Here is a 14,247-nt window from a genome sequence, read left to right as displayed (position 1 = left end):
TAATAAAGGGTAATGTCACTTTAAGACATGTGATACTTTACAGAGGAGGGATGTATTGAAAGAGACTATTGCTACTTACAGCGCCATATAGCAGCCCTGCTCCTACATTTTGCTGCCTTACTCTGCCCTGAATGCACTGGAGTGGGGATGGTCCCTCATTAACTATAAACTGATTCTCATCAGGAAACTGCACAATATCTCACCATCACTTCAAAGGTCTCGTCAGGCAGAGGTGACGCCAGGAGATGATTTAAAGGTGAAAATGACAAGGTTTCCAGCCCTCAAACCTTGGTTCCTTTTCTGACAATACAGTCTGAATGAACCCAATGTCTTCTTTACTGTGGGAGTAGCATCGGAAGAGAAAAACATATTTTTAAAATCCTGATAAAGAAGATTATTGGGAAGCTCTTTTTAAAAAAATCTCCAATTGTGGCACAGATGGATTTTAGAAAGTGTTAGAGCTTTCCAATGAACACTAATAGAGTACTCTGCTCTTGGCTGGATTTTTCAGGTAAGAAGCCTCTTTAAGGATTTAAGATTCAGAAAGCAGATTTCAAACCTATTCAGTCAGGTCTAGAGAACTATGTAGGGCTGAATGCATTATTTTGCAGGGCGGGGGGTGGGGAACACCTATTACCATAGAGACAACCTCTTGGTAAGAGAGTGAGCAAAGAGAGCTATATGCAGGAACCTTGGAAGTAATGCTGAGAATTAAAGAAAGTTAAATGAAAAAAAGAAAAAGAAGGAAAATACTGCAAACCTCAAGTCACAGCAATCTTTTTGAGTGCTAGGATCTGTGTGGAAAGCCGTCAATGAAAAACTGTTGTTTTGATTGTGGTATGGTAGGCTTTCTTCAAGTTTAGATGAATTCCTAGTGCATTTTAACTGAAATTCACAAGCAATCATTGCATGCCACAGTCACCTCTATTTTGTCTTTCTATAATTTGCAGGGTATTTTGAAAAGGCACCCAAATGCATTCATTTCAGAATTCATAGGAGGGATGTTGCTCTTTATCTTTACTGAAGAGAATGCATCTGTGGTACACCGATAGTTCTGAAGACAATGAGGTTAAATCCGTTGTACACAAAAGTAAACAGTGGGCTGTGAAACTAATTATAAAGTGAATCGTCTACGTGAATCACAGACTGGGGCATGAAAGGCACCATGCTGTTGAAAATAATGTTTTCCTACTTTGCACTTAATTATGGTTGTCACCATTTGTCTATTATAGTTCTAAAACCCTTCTTAAAGATTACATCTCTCTCTCTCCTAAAACCCATGAATTATCTTGTATTATGTCGATATACACACACACATATAATGTATACGTTTTGCTTGCCGAACATCACAGCTTTGGAAAGAGTACCGATTTCCACGAATAAAGAAGCCACACTGGGAGGTCACTAGGAGGTTTTAAATGTAGCGTTGAAATACTTGAAGTGTATGATTTGACAGTGGAAAGATGAAAAAAAAGAAAGAAACAATCTAGGTTCCAAAGATCTATCTAGGAGAAAGGCATATACTTAACTGGCTTCCTGTATAGAAAATGCTTTCATGTCACTGGCTAAGGATGATGCTTGAAGTTTGATTAATTTGACAAATATGAAATGCAGCATAAGGTGTTGTTTGAGAAACTGGACAATATGCAGCGCAGTTGAGCCTTTGTAGCTCCTAAGATTCTCATAGGTGCCGAGAAGACTGTCAAAGTTTCAGCGCTTAAGAAAAGGTGGATGTTCAGCCATAAATACATATACCACCTGTATATACATATGCATCAACACTACAACAAATGCCACGATAGGCTCTTAGGAGGCAAAGCAATATTGTAAATTATGGTTTGCTCTAGGAGAGGTGCTTAGATCTTGTATCCGAAACTCATTCTGGCTGAAGATAATTCCTTCTGGTTTTAAGTCCAGCCAAAAAGACCATCTCTTTTAGGAGATTACAACATGCCTCTGAGAAATGATTACTTAGTTTAGGCGACAGCATTGGAATTAAAAATTCATGACTGTAGAATTAAAAAAAAAAAAAGAATCCACTATTTCCTTCCAGGCTTATGTCAGACTTGCAATGAAGTTAGAATGAACAGGAGCGTGCAGCCTTTCAGTGCCTGGAATAACTATAGCTTAAAGATCATTGTGTAAAACTGCGTGTTTAGTCAGGATACAGTGTTTCAAACTGCCTAACAGATAGTCAAAAACTTTATTTCTGTATTTTGGCCATCCTAAGAGTTTGGTTTTGAATAATTTCAAAAATGGATTCATGATCTCATGGAGAGTGACCTCCCTCAGTCCCACCTTGTGGCATGACCTCTTCTGGGTCATTAATTCTAACCAGCAAAGTAGCAAAGGCACATGACGTCTGAGACCCCCCTTCTCTCACCACTGGGACTGACGGAGCTGGGGGCTCAAACCCGGGGGTAATCCTTCCTGTCTAATGTTCTCTTTAGAGAATGGCAATGGTCTCTGCGATGCCCTGGGTCCTGTATTTGTGGATAAGTGCTTGTGCGATGCTGCTCTGCCATGGATCCCTTCAGCACACTTTCCAGCACCATCACCTGCGCAGACCAGGTAAGTTGGAAGCTGGCTCCACGGCAGCCTCCCGTTTCACCGCTGTCTTTTAACAGATGGTTGAAGGCAAGTGACAGAAAGTGCTACAGGGTGGGCAGCTTGCCTCGGAATTTCAAGACTTGTTGGCTGGATGCTTTGGGGAAAGGGGGATACTAAAATGTCTTGGAGGTATTTCTAATAACTTCTCAGAAAAGGTGGTTTTCTCTAAGAGTCCCGCCACCCCTTGGCACACACCTTAAAAAGGAGAAGTTGTTTGTTTTGGAATACTTTGGTCAAGAGTGAAATATCCTGCAAAAGGTGGGATAACTTTCAAGACTTGAGGAATTTTTGAGGCAAAATATGATCTTTGCAACCAAGAAAATAATGTGTCCATGTTCCTGGGATTCATTTTTATCTAGCATACATACCATAATCTTGGTGTGTATGTGGCTAGAGATTTTATGTGGATGTCAGTGCCCAAATTAACTTTGTAAGTAGTTTGTGAGTGAAAAAGAAATTGAAAAGTAACTTACTATTTCTTGTCTGGTTTGTCTCCTCTCCTTTCTCCCTTCTTTCACTTTCTGTTCTTGCGGTATGCTCGATGCCTTTTTTTTTTTTTTTTTTCCTATCTCTCGGCATTTTCCGGGACAAGTTCTCTTTAGCGTGATTTTTTTTTCCTATATCGAATTTTGAGTTCCAGACGCATTTTGCTTTCTTCGTTTTTCTGTTCAAAGTATATTTCTTACCCTTCCATGGCCTCACTCTTCAATCAGGATTTCTGTCTCCTTCTGTGCCTCTCCAGCTCTCTCATTACTGTTCCCCCAGCTCGATTGTCCTCGCCCGCCCTGGTTCTCGGAAAGGTTGCCTTCCATTTTCTGCTTAGCTTCAGCCTTTGCATCCATTTACTCCACCCGTCACCTGCACCGCACCCCTTCCCCTCCCCCTCCCACCCGATCGCCAAGACCGGGCTCTGGGGACCAGTTGCGCGCCCAAGCTCCGTATCCTTAGTTCTCTAGAGCTCCCAGCTCTCCGTCCCCACCCCTCCTTCCTTCCAAATCCCTTCCTGGCCTCCTCCCATCCGCCAGGCTTCCGCTAGCTGCGTTGTCTAGCCTTTGCTTTTTTCTGGCTCTGCAGCCAGCCTGGGCACCGATCCTGCGCTCTTCGGCATTCTCCTCCAGCAACACCTCCCAGGGCGCTCGCTGCTTGCGGCTTTCCCGGGTTCTGCTTCCCGGCTGGGGGCAGGATCTAAAGAGTACGTGTACAGCCCGGGTCCTCCCACGCGGGCTGCAGGGGAGCGCGCCAGCTTGCTGGATGCTAGACCTTGGGTCGCTCCGGGAGGAGGGGTTTGGCGGGGGCTGAGCGTGGGGCACAGGCCCAGGGCTGCCTCTGGGCCTCAGCCGCCCTCTTTCTCAAAGCCCTGGATCCGGGAGGGAAGGCGAGGGGAGGTTGTTGCCCCTGCGGGAGGGCCTGGAAACGGCCCTGCCCATGCTGCGCGCTGGTATTTCTGCCTCGCGTGTCCTGAGCCTGGATCAGCCACTGCCAGAGTCCGAGGCTCCAGTGCCGAGTTGGAGGGGAAAAAAAAAAAATACAAAAAACGTGGAATCCCCAGGTTACCTCCAGTCAGTAGATCTCCAATCTGTTCTGGCAAAAAACGTCTTTGACTTGTTACAAAGTCATACAAATAACGCGAGAAATCTGCATTTACTGTAATACTTAACAATAAGCACGCAAAACAAAAACAACTAATGTGAGTGCTTTAGGCACACTGTTAAGGTTAATTCACCTTGCTTGGCTTAATTCTTATTCAAGTAGGTGTAATTTCCCACCCTGTTGCTCAGGAGACTGAAGTTCTGAGGGTCTGAGCGGCTTGCCTGAGATCACACAGCTAATACCTGCCATTGGGGACTTTGGTCTGATTTCATCTCCAGAGCCTGTTTCCCAAGGAGGAACTAATGGCTCCCAGTACAGAGCACAATCTTGCCAAGTAGCCTTTTTGAAGAGATGTGAGCACCTTCACGTAATTCGTGAAAATTTTCAAGTTATGTCAATACACGGACTCATTTGAACTGCAGACCCATTTTGAAAGGTGGCCATGGCGGAAGTGGTGAGGGGTGGCACTTGAGGATGGCAGAACTTAGGCTGGGCCATCGTCTCTGTCACTTAACATTAGTGACATGACCTTGGGCAAGTCATTTTTCTTCTCTGGGCCCAATTTCCCATTTAGGGATATTGTGGGGAGTGTAAATAAAATAATCTTCACGAAAGTGCTTTGTAAAATGTAAAGCTCTTCAGAAAGATCAGGAATTACTGGCATCCTCCCTTAGTAGACTACAAATGTGCATATCACAGACGTTGAATGAGTGACATTTTGCTGTTCACACAGCTAATGATCCACATAGTAACAACAATCTTGTTTTTAATCTTGCTGTCATTTTTAACTATGTGGTACCTGGCTAGAATATAAGACCAAATGCTACCTGTCTTATTTTGTGCCCTGTGCATACAGTCAAGAAATACGGTACAGTTTGCAGTGAGCTTTCATGTAGACTGTCTCTCTTAATCAATAAATACGTTAGATTTTTTTGGTGGAGGGTTATGGCTATGCTACTTATAACAAACTTATGTCTTTACGGGGCTTATTATCAAAATACAGTAATTTTAAACTGGGAAATACATCATTGGGCTCTGTCTGCAATTAAACTCAGTATTTTTTTCCATTGTCTCCTCTTAGTAATTGCTTATTATCGTCAGTGTGTGGTTCATCTGTGCCTCAAATACCCCAAAAAACTGCAGCAGTGAAGCCAGTTTCAACCCCAAGCGTTTATACATTTGAGACCCATTTCAGATTCATCCATGAAATGATAACAACTATAAATACTCCCTTCTAGATGTAGAAAGATGAAAATGATATTAACTAAAGTCCAATGGTTCTAGGTATTAGGTTTATTCAACTTTCTTGGGTTTTTCAACAATCACTGCAAAGATTAAAGCAATAGATCTTAGACATAGCAATATTCTAGATTATTTCAGTCAGAAATACAATCTTCTTTAATGCCATCTTCGGTTTTGATTTTAAGAGTAAATATATGCTTTTTGTGATGAGACTTGTGATGTTTCACTTCGTAGGTCTTAAATCTTCAGGGACACTAATGAAATGTGTATGAAAACAAGAGAGGAATCAAGGCTAGTTATCTGTGATAATCCCCCCTTCAATGAGCAAATAAATAAATAAATAGCTGGATAAATGAGCAAAAAGGGAAAACATAATCTCATTTTCTCAAATCGGTTAAAACAAGTGACATGATGAGAAAAAATGAGACACCAGCAGACCCTGAGCTTTGCCACATTTGCCTAAGCTTGAAAAATCACCTCTTTCATGAAGCAGGAGCAGGCAGACACCGTGTGCATATCAAGTATCTGGGAAATGTGAAAAATGACACATCTTTCACTCAAAGCCCTGGATGGAGTGAAGGCTTTACAGCTGCCTCCTCACCTGCTTAGGAACGGCTGGTCCCCCTCTCTCCACGCTCTTACAGGCAGCTTCACGTCCCCTACGTGGTAAGACGGATGGTGCTCTGATCCCAAGCAGCCAATCTCAGTATCTCAAGAAATAATCCACTACACTGACAGACGAGTGGGATTTGACACGATGTTCCCCTTGTTCAGACTGTGCTGCATCTGGATGGCACCAGCCAGTCAGGGTCCTTTAGGCGAAATGGTTAGAGCTTTGGGCCAATTTCTGCTGTCAGAACATAGTATCAGCACAATGTTTCTGGGAGGCCGCGAATTTGTGATCTGTCTTCTCAATGCACTGGGTTTGCACACAAACAGAATGAGAATATGTTAACTAGAAAACGGACTGATTTTAATGTATTCCCCTGCAGTCCCTAAGTACTTCCTATTTTTCATATTTATCTTATTACGATTGCACCATGTATTTTCAGTGACTCACTAGTTAAGGAAGATTAAAACAGTCAATCAAATGAAAGTGAATTTTAAAATTACACAAATAAGTAAAATGTGCTATAGATTAACAGATTTGTAATATCAATAATTTAATATTCGGCTAAATCAAGTTTTTTATTTGGGGACCGACGTAGGAAATTACCTTAATAACTTGAAGAATACTCATGACTTTAAAAAAAATATGTACAGTGAAGCTAGAAGAAGGACACTTAATTTAAAAAAGATAGACTGAACAATGCAAACTCAGAGTGGTGTTCCATTGTTTCAGGATATTAAAATAGACAGCTTCATCTCTTTATAATCACTAGTTGTGGTGTAACAGGTAAAAAAAATGAATGGTTTGCTAAACGCAACTTTCTAATGTAGGATTAGTTTTTTCCCCTTACGGGTATACGAATTTTCACAGCGATTTTAATGGTTACTTAATTTTGAGTGTGGGTGTGGTGTGGGGGGTTGTCCTTGAAACTTAATAAAATATGGATGACTTCACAATACTTTAGTGAGAAAAGATCTTTGGGGTTCTTTAGTAATTTAAAATTGTAAAGATAAATTACATGAGACAAGAAGTTGTAAATGCCTTATGAATCATTTATTCTTGAGTCGATGCTATTTTATTGACAAGGGTGTATAGAAGTATAAAAAGATGACTCTGAATAGAATTGTCTGTGTAACTTATCCTCGGTCTGATTTAAAGCTTTATGAAGCCAACTGTGTATTTAGAGGTATTCGTTTGTGACTTATTACATACTGAACATCATCATCCATTTTAAAGCGTGATTTTTGGGGGGTAAATATTAAAAAAGTTCTTATATGCCTTATAATTATTTTTGCTTACTGTTCAATATCACTTTATTGAAAGCTGCCTAAGGAATCCACATTAGAATACCAAGTTTCCTTACAATAAAGGATTGTTTTATAATTGCAGTATAAAAGAAATAGTGAGAATACCAGTGGTTGCATATTGGCTTTCTCAGAATACATACCAATACTAGATTGCTAAGTGTAGTGAACTGGTCTAAGGATTGGAACAGACAGGTTGTTATTTGGTGTAACTGGTGCTGGTGATAATCCATTGATCATCTGATTGATGATATTGACCTCACCCTAGAGTCAGAGAGCAGCCATGGGCATTTGACAAGACCCCAAAATATCAAAATCAGGTAGAGATGCAAATAAAGATTTTCTGACCATCCCGTGAACTTATAAGAGAGTTATTACACTGCTATCAAAGTACTGTTACTTACGTGAGCTCAAGCCCATGGCCTCCATTTTATACGACACTGCAAACAGATTTTTAGGACTGGCACGAATGAACATTAGTCTTCAATTGTTCATGTCTTAAAGTTCATTTAAGATGAAAACTCAACTCCTTTTTAGTCTTCCAATTTTGAACTCTGTGTGAAAATTTCAAACCTTGAGTGTATAAATTGGTACATCGTTTTTTTGAAAACAGTTTTGCACTGTTTTCCAAAATGTAAAATGTGCCACCCCTGATACAATTCCATTTCTAGATGCTTATCCTAAGAAAATGATTGGACAGGTTTAAAAAGATGTATGTTTAAGGTTTAGTCACTGCAACAATAATTTTAATGGCAAAAAATTAGAGAGGAGTTTCATCTCCATCAAAAGGGGACTGGTAAAATAATCATGGTGAATCTCCTCAATGGCATTCAATGTAGCCATTGCAGTGGATGAGATATGTTCATATGTACTCTTGTGGAAAAGTGCCCATGATTTACTGCCGAGTGAAGAAGACAAGGAACAGAATACTCAGCTTCAAAATAGTTTGGAGAAAGTAAATATTTGCACATGTATGAAAAATGTAGGAAGAGATATAAACATTCTTTATACAGTGTTAGTTAAACCTAGTGGGAGGACTGCATTGACTTCGACTTTTTATTTCCTACAATTTTGAAATTTTTTCAGGTTCATATCTAGGATGGGCATATATTGATTTTTAATGAAAAGCTTAAAATATTTGCTATAGAGAGTTTTATGATTAAATTAGAAATGTATCAATGTTCCCAGTTTAAGGAAAAAGAAGGAAATATAAGTAGCAAAGTATCGTGAGCCCGTTTTCCTTCTGAGAGCCTTAATCCTGTAAAATGTTTAGGCCAGCACTTCGCAGTACACAAAACACTGTCCCCTCAAAATGCTCATTGGAAGAAAGCTATTAACTGTTGGGGAAGCACTCACTGCATGATATGTTCTTCTCTTAGAGATTTGCAGTGCGTGTGTGTGTATGAACGTTCTGGAAAGATTTACAGATAAGAAGCCTGACTGTGTTTAACTAAAATTTTCCAAACTTATTTGGACAACAGCTATAGTGCCTCTTCATATCACATGCTTTGAGAAGTATGAGCCAAGATAATCCTGGAATCCTGTAAAATTCATCTTTCTATCTCTTGCTTCTAGTAAGGAACTTGGCATATAGTAGGTGCTCAGAAAAGATGTGTTAAATTATTAAGGAAAGAAGGAATGGCTGTTCTGGTGGAATCTTGAACTCTCCCTTATTTTTTCCTACTTGTGTGTGAGTATTTGTGTATATATGGTTGGATGCATGTGTATCTGTATGTGTGTTTATAAAAAGGACATACCTCAAACAGAGAGTGGTATAAACACTAAATTGTCACTGTAACATATGCACGTACGTATGTGTGTATCTGTGCAGTATCTTTGGGTAGATATTTGACTGTATTTGATATTTGACAGCCGTTACATTAGTCAGAATGGTCCAAAGAACAAACTTACAAATGCAGTAAAAAATTAAATCCCTAAGGTTTTCAGTTACAGCATGAGGGTTTTGGCTTTTTTTTTCTATAGATTAGAAAACATTATAGATGTGGCCTTGAGGATCTGAAAAGGAAACTTCACTTAGCAAATAGGGAAAGGCCTTTTGCTTTCAAATCTTTTGATAACAAGAAAAAAATTCACTTCGTCTTTGCAGGAGGGAGAAAATAACACCAGACAAGAAATTTTTCCTTTCTTTAGGATAAAGAGAAGATGGATTATTTTGTTAACAGTTTGTATAAATTAATTGGATTCTCCAAATATAATGTCCTCAAAGCATTTAGGGAACCCTCTTGGCCCACTGTTTCTTTCTCTTTCCCGAACTTTATATAATAAAATTCCAGAAAAAGAAAAGAGAAAGAATATTATCACAGCAATTTTCTCTCAGAAGATGCATAGATATGCAGAGTGATCTGCTTACTCATTAAGTGAATCCATCCTCCATGCAAGGAAGGAGAGCAACCAAACTTCCCCCTCAGTCTAGAAGGGAGGAAGACCTCCCCTCAGCAGAGGCCATTGTTCTGTTGATAGAATTACCTGTGTTTACCTTTACTATGCCCTTACTAGACCTTCACTTCAAGGCATGCTTCCTTTATACCCGAGAATAAATACAAGCTGAGTCTTTGTACATCCAAAGGGTTTTTCTGATTTCCCATTCATGTGGATGAAGAATGGACCTATTGAGTCATATGCTTTGAAGTGAGTAAATGCCAGCTTCCAGATTTAGATGAATTGCCACACGGGGTCGTGGGGGGGGGGGGGGGGGGCGGGGGTGGGGAAAGGATTTCAATGCTCCTGAAATTGACAACAGATCTTGGATGAGAGTCCGCATGCCAGCAGGTCACCCTTCCCACTGAATAAATATTGTGTAGGTATTCAATCAGTATTTGCTGATCAACTAGGCAAGAACTTTATGTCTTTAAAAAATGCAAGTATTGGTGAGAAAGCACCACATTAAGCCTTTTTTTTATACCTAATGGTGATGAAGAAAGAGCACCAGGGTAGGAGTAGGACGCTGGTGCTTTCAGCATCTCACGTAAGTTGTCAATTGCAAGGCTCCAGATGAGAAAGTTGGAGGGAATCAATGGTTTTCATATTGTTCCTAGCAGCTCCAAGGAGGTGATCTCCAAGGATTTGCATTCCACAAATAGTGAAGTATATTCTGCCAAATAAAGATGCTTTAAGCTGCCCAAGGAATTGATTCATTGACTTCATCCATTTGATAGAGCAAGAAGCTGTACAAATCACCTTTGTATATTTAAAAAGCCCTCTGCTAAAGCTATTTGAAAACTTTCTGGATGATTTCATAGATGGAGAAGGCAAATAGCTTCACAGACCAGGTCGTTAACAAAAATAATTGGGTCAGCCTAGAGGCCAGACATTATAAAATGCTGAAAACTGTGGCAACTTAAGAGCATATGCACATCTAGAGGGCACAGTGCATCCTTAGCTACTCCTGAGATGGGCTCAAGGTGACCGGATCATCTGAAATTTCAAGGCAAATCAGAAACCTAGAATTTTATGTGTAATTTCTTTATCTTTTAAATGTCAGGTGGGCCAAACAAAACTTGATTCAGGGATATGTCCCACCTGCAGGCTGTCAGTGTGTGACCTTAGATAAGATTATCTCCAGCTCCAACATTTTATGATCCCTAATGAATTTATGCAAGCACAGTGGAGAGAGGTGAAGGCGGTGGGGCTAAAAGGGGAATTTCTACGCAGATCTGTTTTGGCCTGCTTTAAAATTATGCCCACGGGTGAGTCCTACTCTGAGTTATAACCAACATGCTAAAATGCTGTGTGTCTCCGAGCCTTTTATATGCAGCTAACTGGTATTACTGGGGGGGGGGGGGGGGGTCTGATAAACAGAGAGAATTAGTGTTACAAGGCCGATGGTCTAAAGAGAGGTCTCATTTGAATCCTGGCAAAAAATCAATTAACTTTCCTTTAGATTAAGGCTAGGGAGAAAGAGTAATCTGTAAATGTAATAAACCGAGGGAATCATCAGGCATAGTGATGTCTATATAAAACCCTTTATTTAATACTTTATTAAACTTCTCAAAATCTAGTCTGTAGTCCACTAGAGGGTTATAAATTTAACTTGAAACCCAAGGGGTTTTGTTTTTGCTGTGGTTGTTATTCTTCTGGGTAAATGATTTAAGATTTTATGTATATTCATTTTGTATATGAACATAGGCTACTTAGTATAGTGACTGAGTTATCATTCTACTAGAATGACATGTAACTAAGGTTTACTGAGCTTCCTTAATTCAGTATTCTGCTAAGAAAACTGGCTGCTAGCTCTTGGACACATTGCGAAGTGCCTGCATGCAAATAATTAGAATTCATGCAATTTGGGGAAGGATACTTTGTTATCAGTGCATCTTGAGTGTTGTTTGAGTTGTTAGTGATTTTCCATTGCTGTGGCCCTTGCTTTTTAATTATAAATTAGTGTTGCTTTAGTTTCATCATTATCAATTAAGTTTGCCGTGGGCTGTTTCATTAACCCTATAGTCTGTAATGATGCATATTTGCATATTTAGGCTTTTAAATTTCCTAAGGATTAGACTTTAAGATATTCTTGAGTTGTGATTCAGAAATGATTCATCTATATTCTTATTGTAAAACATGTATATGTAATCATGCTCAAACTTATATGTATGGTGATACTTGTCTAGTGACATTGTTTATATGCCCGTGAACCTATGCAACATAAATTCTCAAGGTAAGTAACATTTTTGGATTATTTTTATGTCTGTAGGACATTGTTTTGTAATATATTAGCATATTAATAAGCTTAACTTATTTTATAAAAACAATGAGTGATTCATAAATGCATCTTTCCAAGTATGTATTACCTAAATATTTTCCCACTGAAAGTGGAAACAGGTAGGAATTGGATATTTCACCTCCTTGGGGTGCTGTAATCAGGAAAATTTGAACCTCACTGTTCTATGAAGAAACTGTATCTAGAGACCAGCCCTACTGAAACTCTGAATTTAAAAATGTGTGAGATGGCAAAAAATTTTTAAAAACCCATTTTTTCTGAAATAAAATAAGATGTAAGACAGGAGAAGATACTGTTTGGAAGCTTCTCAGATGAGACCTTATTAAGTTGGATTGTTTTTGTATCTTCTTAAATCTCTTTATCTGATGAAAAAGCAAGATGCCATGTACTGGACATGTGCTTGAGAAACTAGGTCACTGGGTGAACATTTGTAGGGCAACATTTTTGACAGCTACTCCCAGGATTGTTTAGAAGTAAAAGCAGATTTATGGCATACATGCTGCCAATCTGCAGCCCTCTATCTATCATAGGCCTAGGGAATCAATCAGTGTTTGTTCCCACAGAGCCTAGATGTGATTTCAGAAACTTTTTCAGTCCTTCTCCGGGCATCACCTATCAGTTGATTGACACAGGCATGCAAGTTGAGAGTCTTTGACTGTCCCTGTTGGTTCATTGACTGACCATCTCTAGGATCCCTCTCCTATCCAAAAGTGCATGCCATGAAATATTTCATTTAAAAAATAAGGAAAAGATCCAAAAGTGTGATTAAATCAAATTTAAATACCCACAAATGTCCAGTAACTATGGTTTAAAATAGTGAATCTTTAGCAATTCTCTCACCTTCGAAGAGTTGCAGAACTTTCTTTTTGTTACATCCAGAAAATTTTGATTCCTTTCCCTATTCTCCTCTTACTCTATGTCAGTGATGCGAAGCTGCTTGCTGTAAGAGCTCTAACCAAGCAGGTGCTCTTGATCGTGAAACATGAAGCAATTCACTCTGACCAGAGAGGATTTGGGAAGCCCTCATAAAGGACTGGATTTTGTGTTGGGCTTTGAATGTTGGGTAGGAATTGAGTTTATGGGAGAGGATCAAGGGGTAGCGTACCAAACTGGAGGGAACAGGACAATTAAAGTCTTATTGGCAAGTAAGGGGGGACAAGGTAGGGCAGTGACCTAAATGTCTATAGGCCCTAAACTAGCTGGAGAAACTTTATATTATTGCAATTAAAGGGAAAGCAAGATTTTATTGTTGTTGTTACTGTTTTGTAATCTAAAGGCTGCCTTATCAATGTGCACTGATGATCACAGATGAACAGCTAGTTAAAATGGAAGAAAGAAGCCCTGTTTCCACAATTTGAGTCTCTGTGGAAAGCAAGTCAGTTAATTAACAGCAACTGCAGCAACTGTGTTCTGGCCAGACTCTCTGGGTCCCATGAGGCCCTTCACACCTTTGAATTATTGTTACCTTTGTGTAATACAAGACAAAATATGTTACTACCGTTGATTTTTGAAATCTGGTTATTATATTAGAGGAAATTGCATATCTGTAAATCAAATGCTAAGGATAAAAATTTTTATTTTTAATATACAACAAATTTAATATGTTATTCAACAAATGTTTATGGTCCACTTACTAGGTGCAGAAAACTATGCTTCCCATTAGTAATAGTAATGCCTCTTTATTATAATCACTGTTTTAACACTGCCTTTCCTGATCAGATCGTCAGTTCTGTGAGGGTAGGGAACCCAGCAGTCTGGGGATGCCTGACTCAGTGTCTGGCTCATGGTGAGAGTCAAATAAATACTTGAATGAATGAATGATCCTAAGTATTTGATGTTTCATTGAATCTTTACAGTTACCTTATGAGTTAGAACATCTTTCCATTTTACTCATAAGGAATATCTTAAAGAATAAGATAATTGATTTGTTCAAGGTCATCTAACTTGGGAGGGTAAGGTTGAGAATTTTGTTGGGTCCTGAGTAATGGCTCAGGTTCCTGAGTCTCTACTGTATGTAGCCTCTGCTATGGACGGTTCCTTCCCATGTGACACGTGATCTGTATCACAACCCTAAGTGGTCAGTTCTGTTATCCTCATTATATAAAACACTGCAAACTGTGGATAGTAATTAAAAGCTGAGAGGAAAACTTAGG

The 14,247-nt window shown here is 39.3% G+C and overlaps 1 protein-coding gene across 1 annotated transcript in view; it reads left to right on the top strand.

Annotated features, from left to right (window-relative positions):
• The first annotated feature begins 209 nt into the window (after positions 1 to 209).
• Positions 210 to 14,247, top strand: part of TAFA1 (TAFA chemokine like family member 1) — a 467,517-nt gene continuing 453,479 nt past the window's right edge. Inside the window, exons 1-2 of the mRNA XM_065885409.1 lie at positions 210 to 511; positions 2,451 to 2,571. Coding sequence (XP_065741481.1) covers positions 2,454 to 2,571 — 118 coding nt within the window. The 5' untranslated portion in view covers positions 210 to 511; positions 2,451 to 2,453. The remainder of the gene's footprint in view (positions 512 to 2,450; positions 2,572 to 14,247) is intronic.

This window comes from Phocoena phocoena, chromosome 10, assembly GCF_963924675.1.
Source record: "Phocoena phocoena chromosome 10, mPhoPho1.1, whole genome shotgun sequence".
NCBI lineage: Eukaryota > Metazoa > Chordata > Mammalia > Artiodactyla > Phocoenidae > Phocoena > Phocoena phocoena.
Note: the sequence above shows the minus strand (reverse complement) of the source record. Positions and strands in the feature narration are given on the sequence as shown.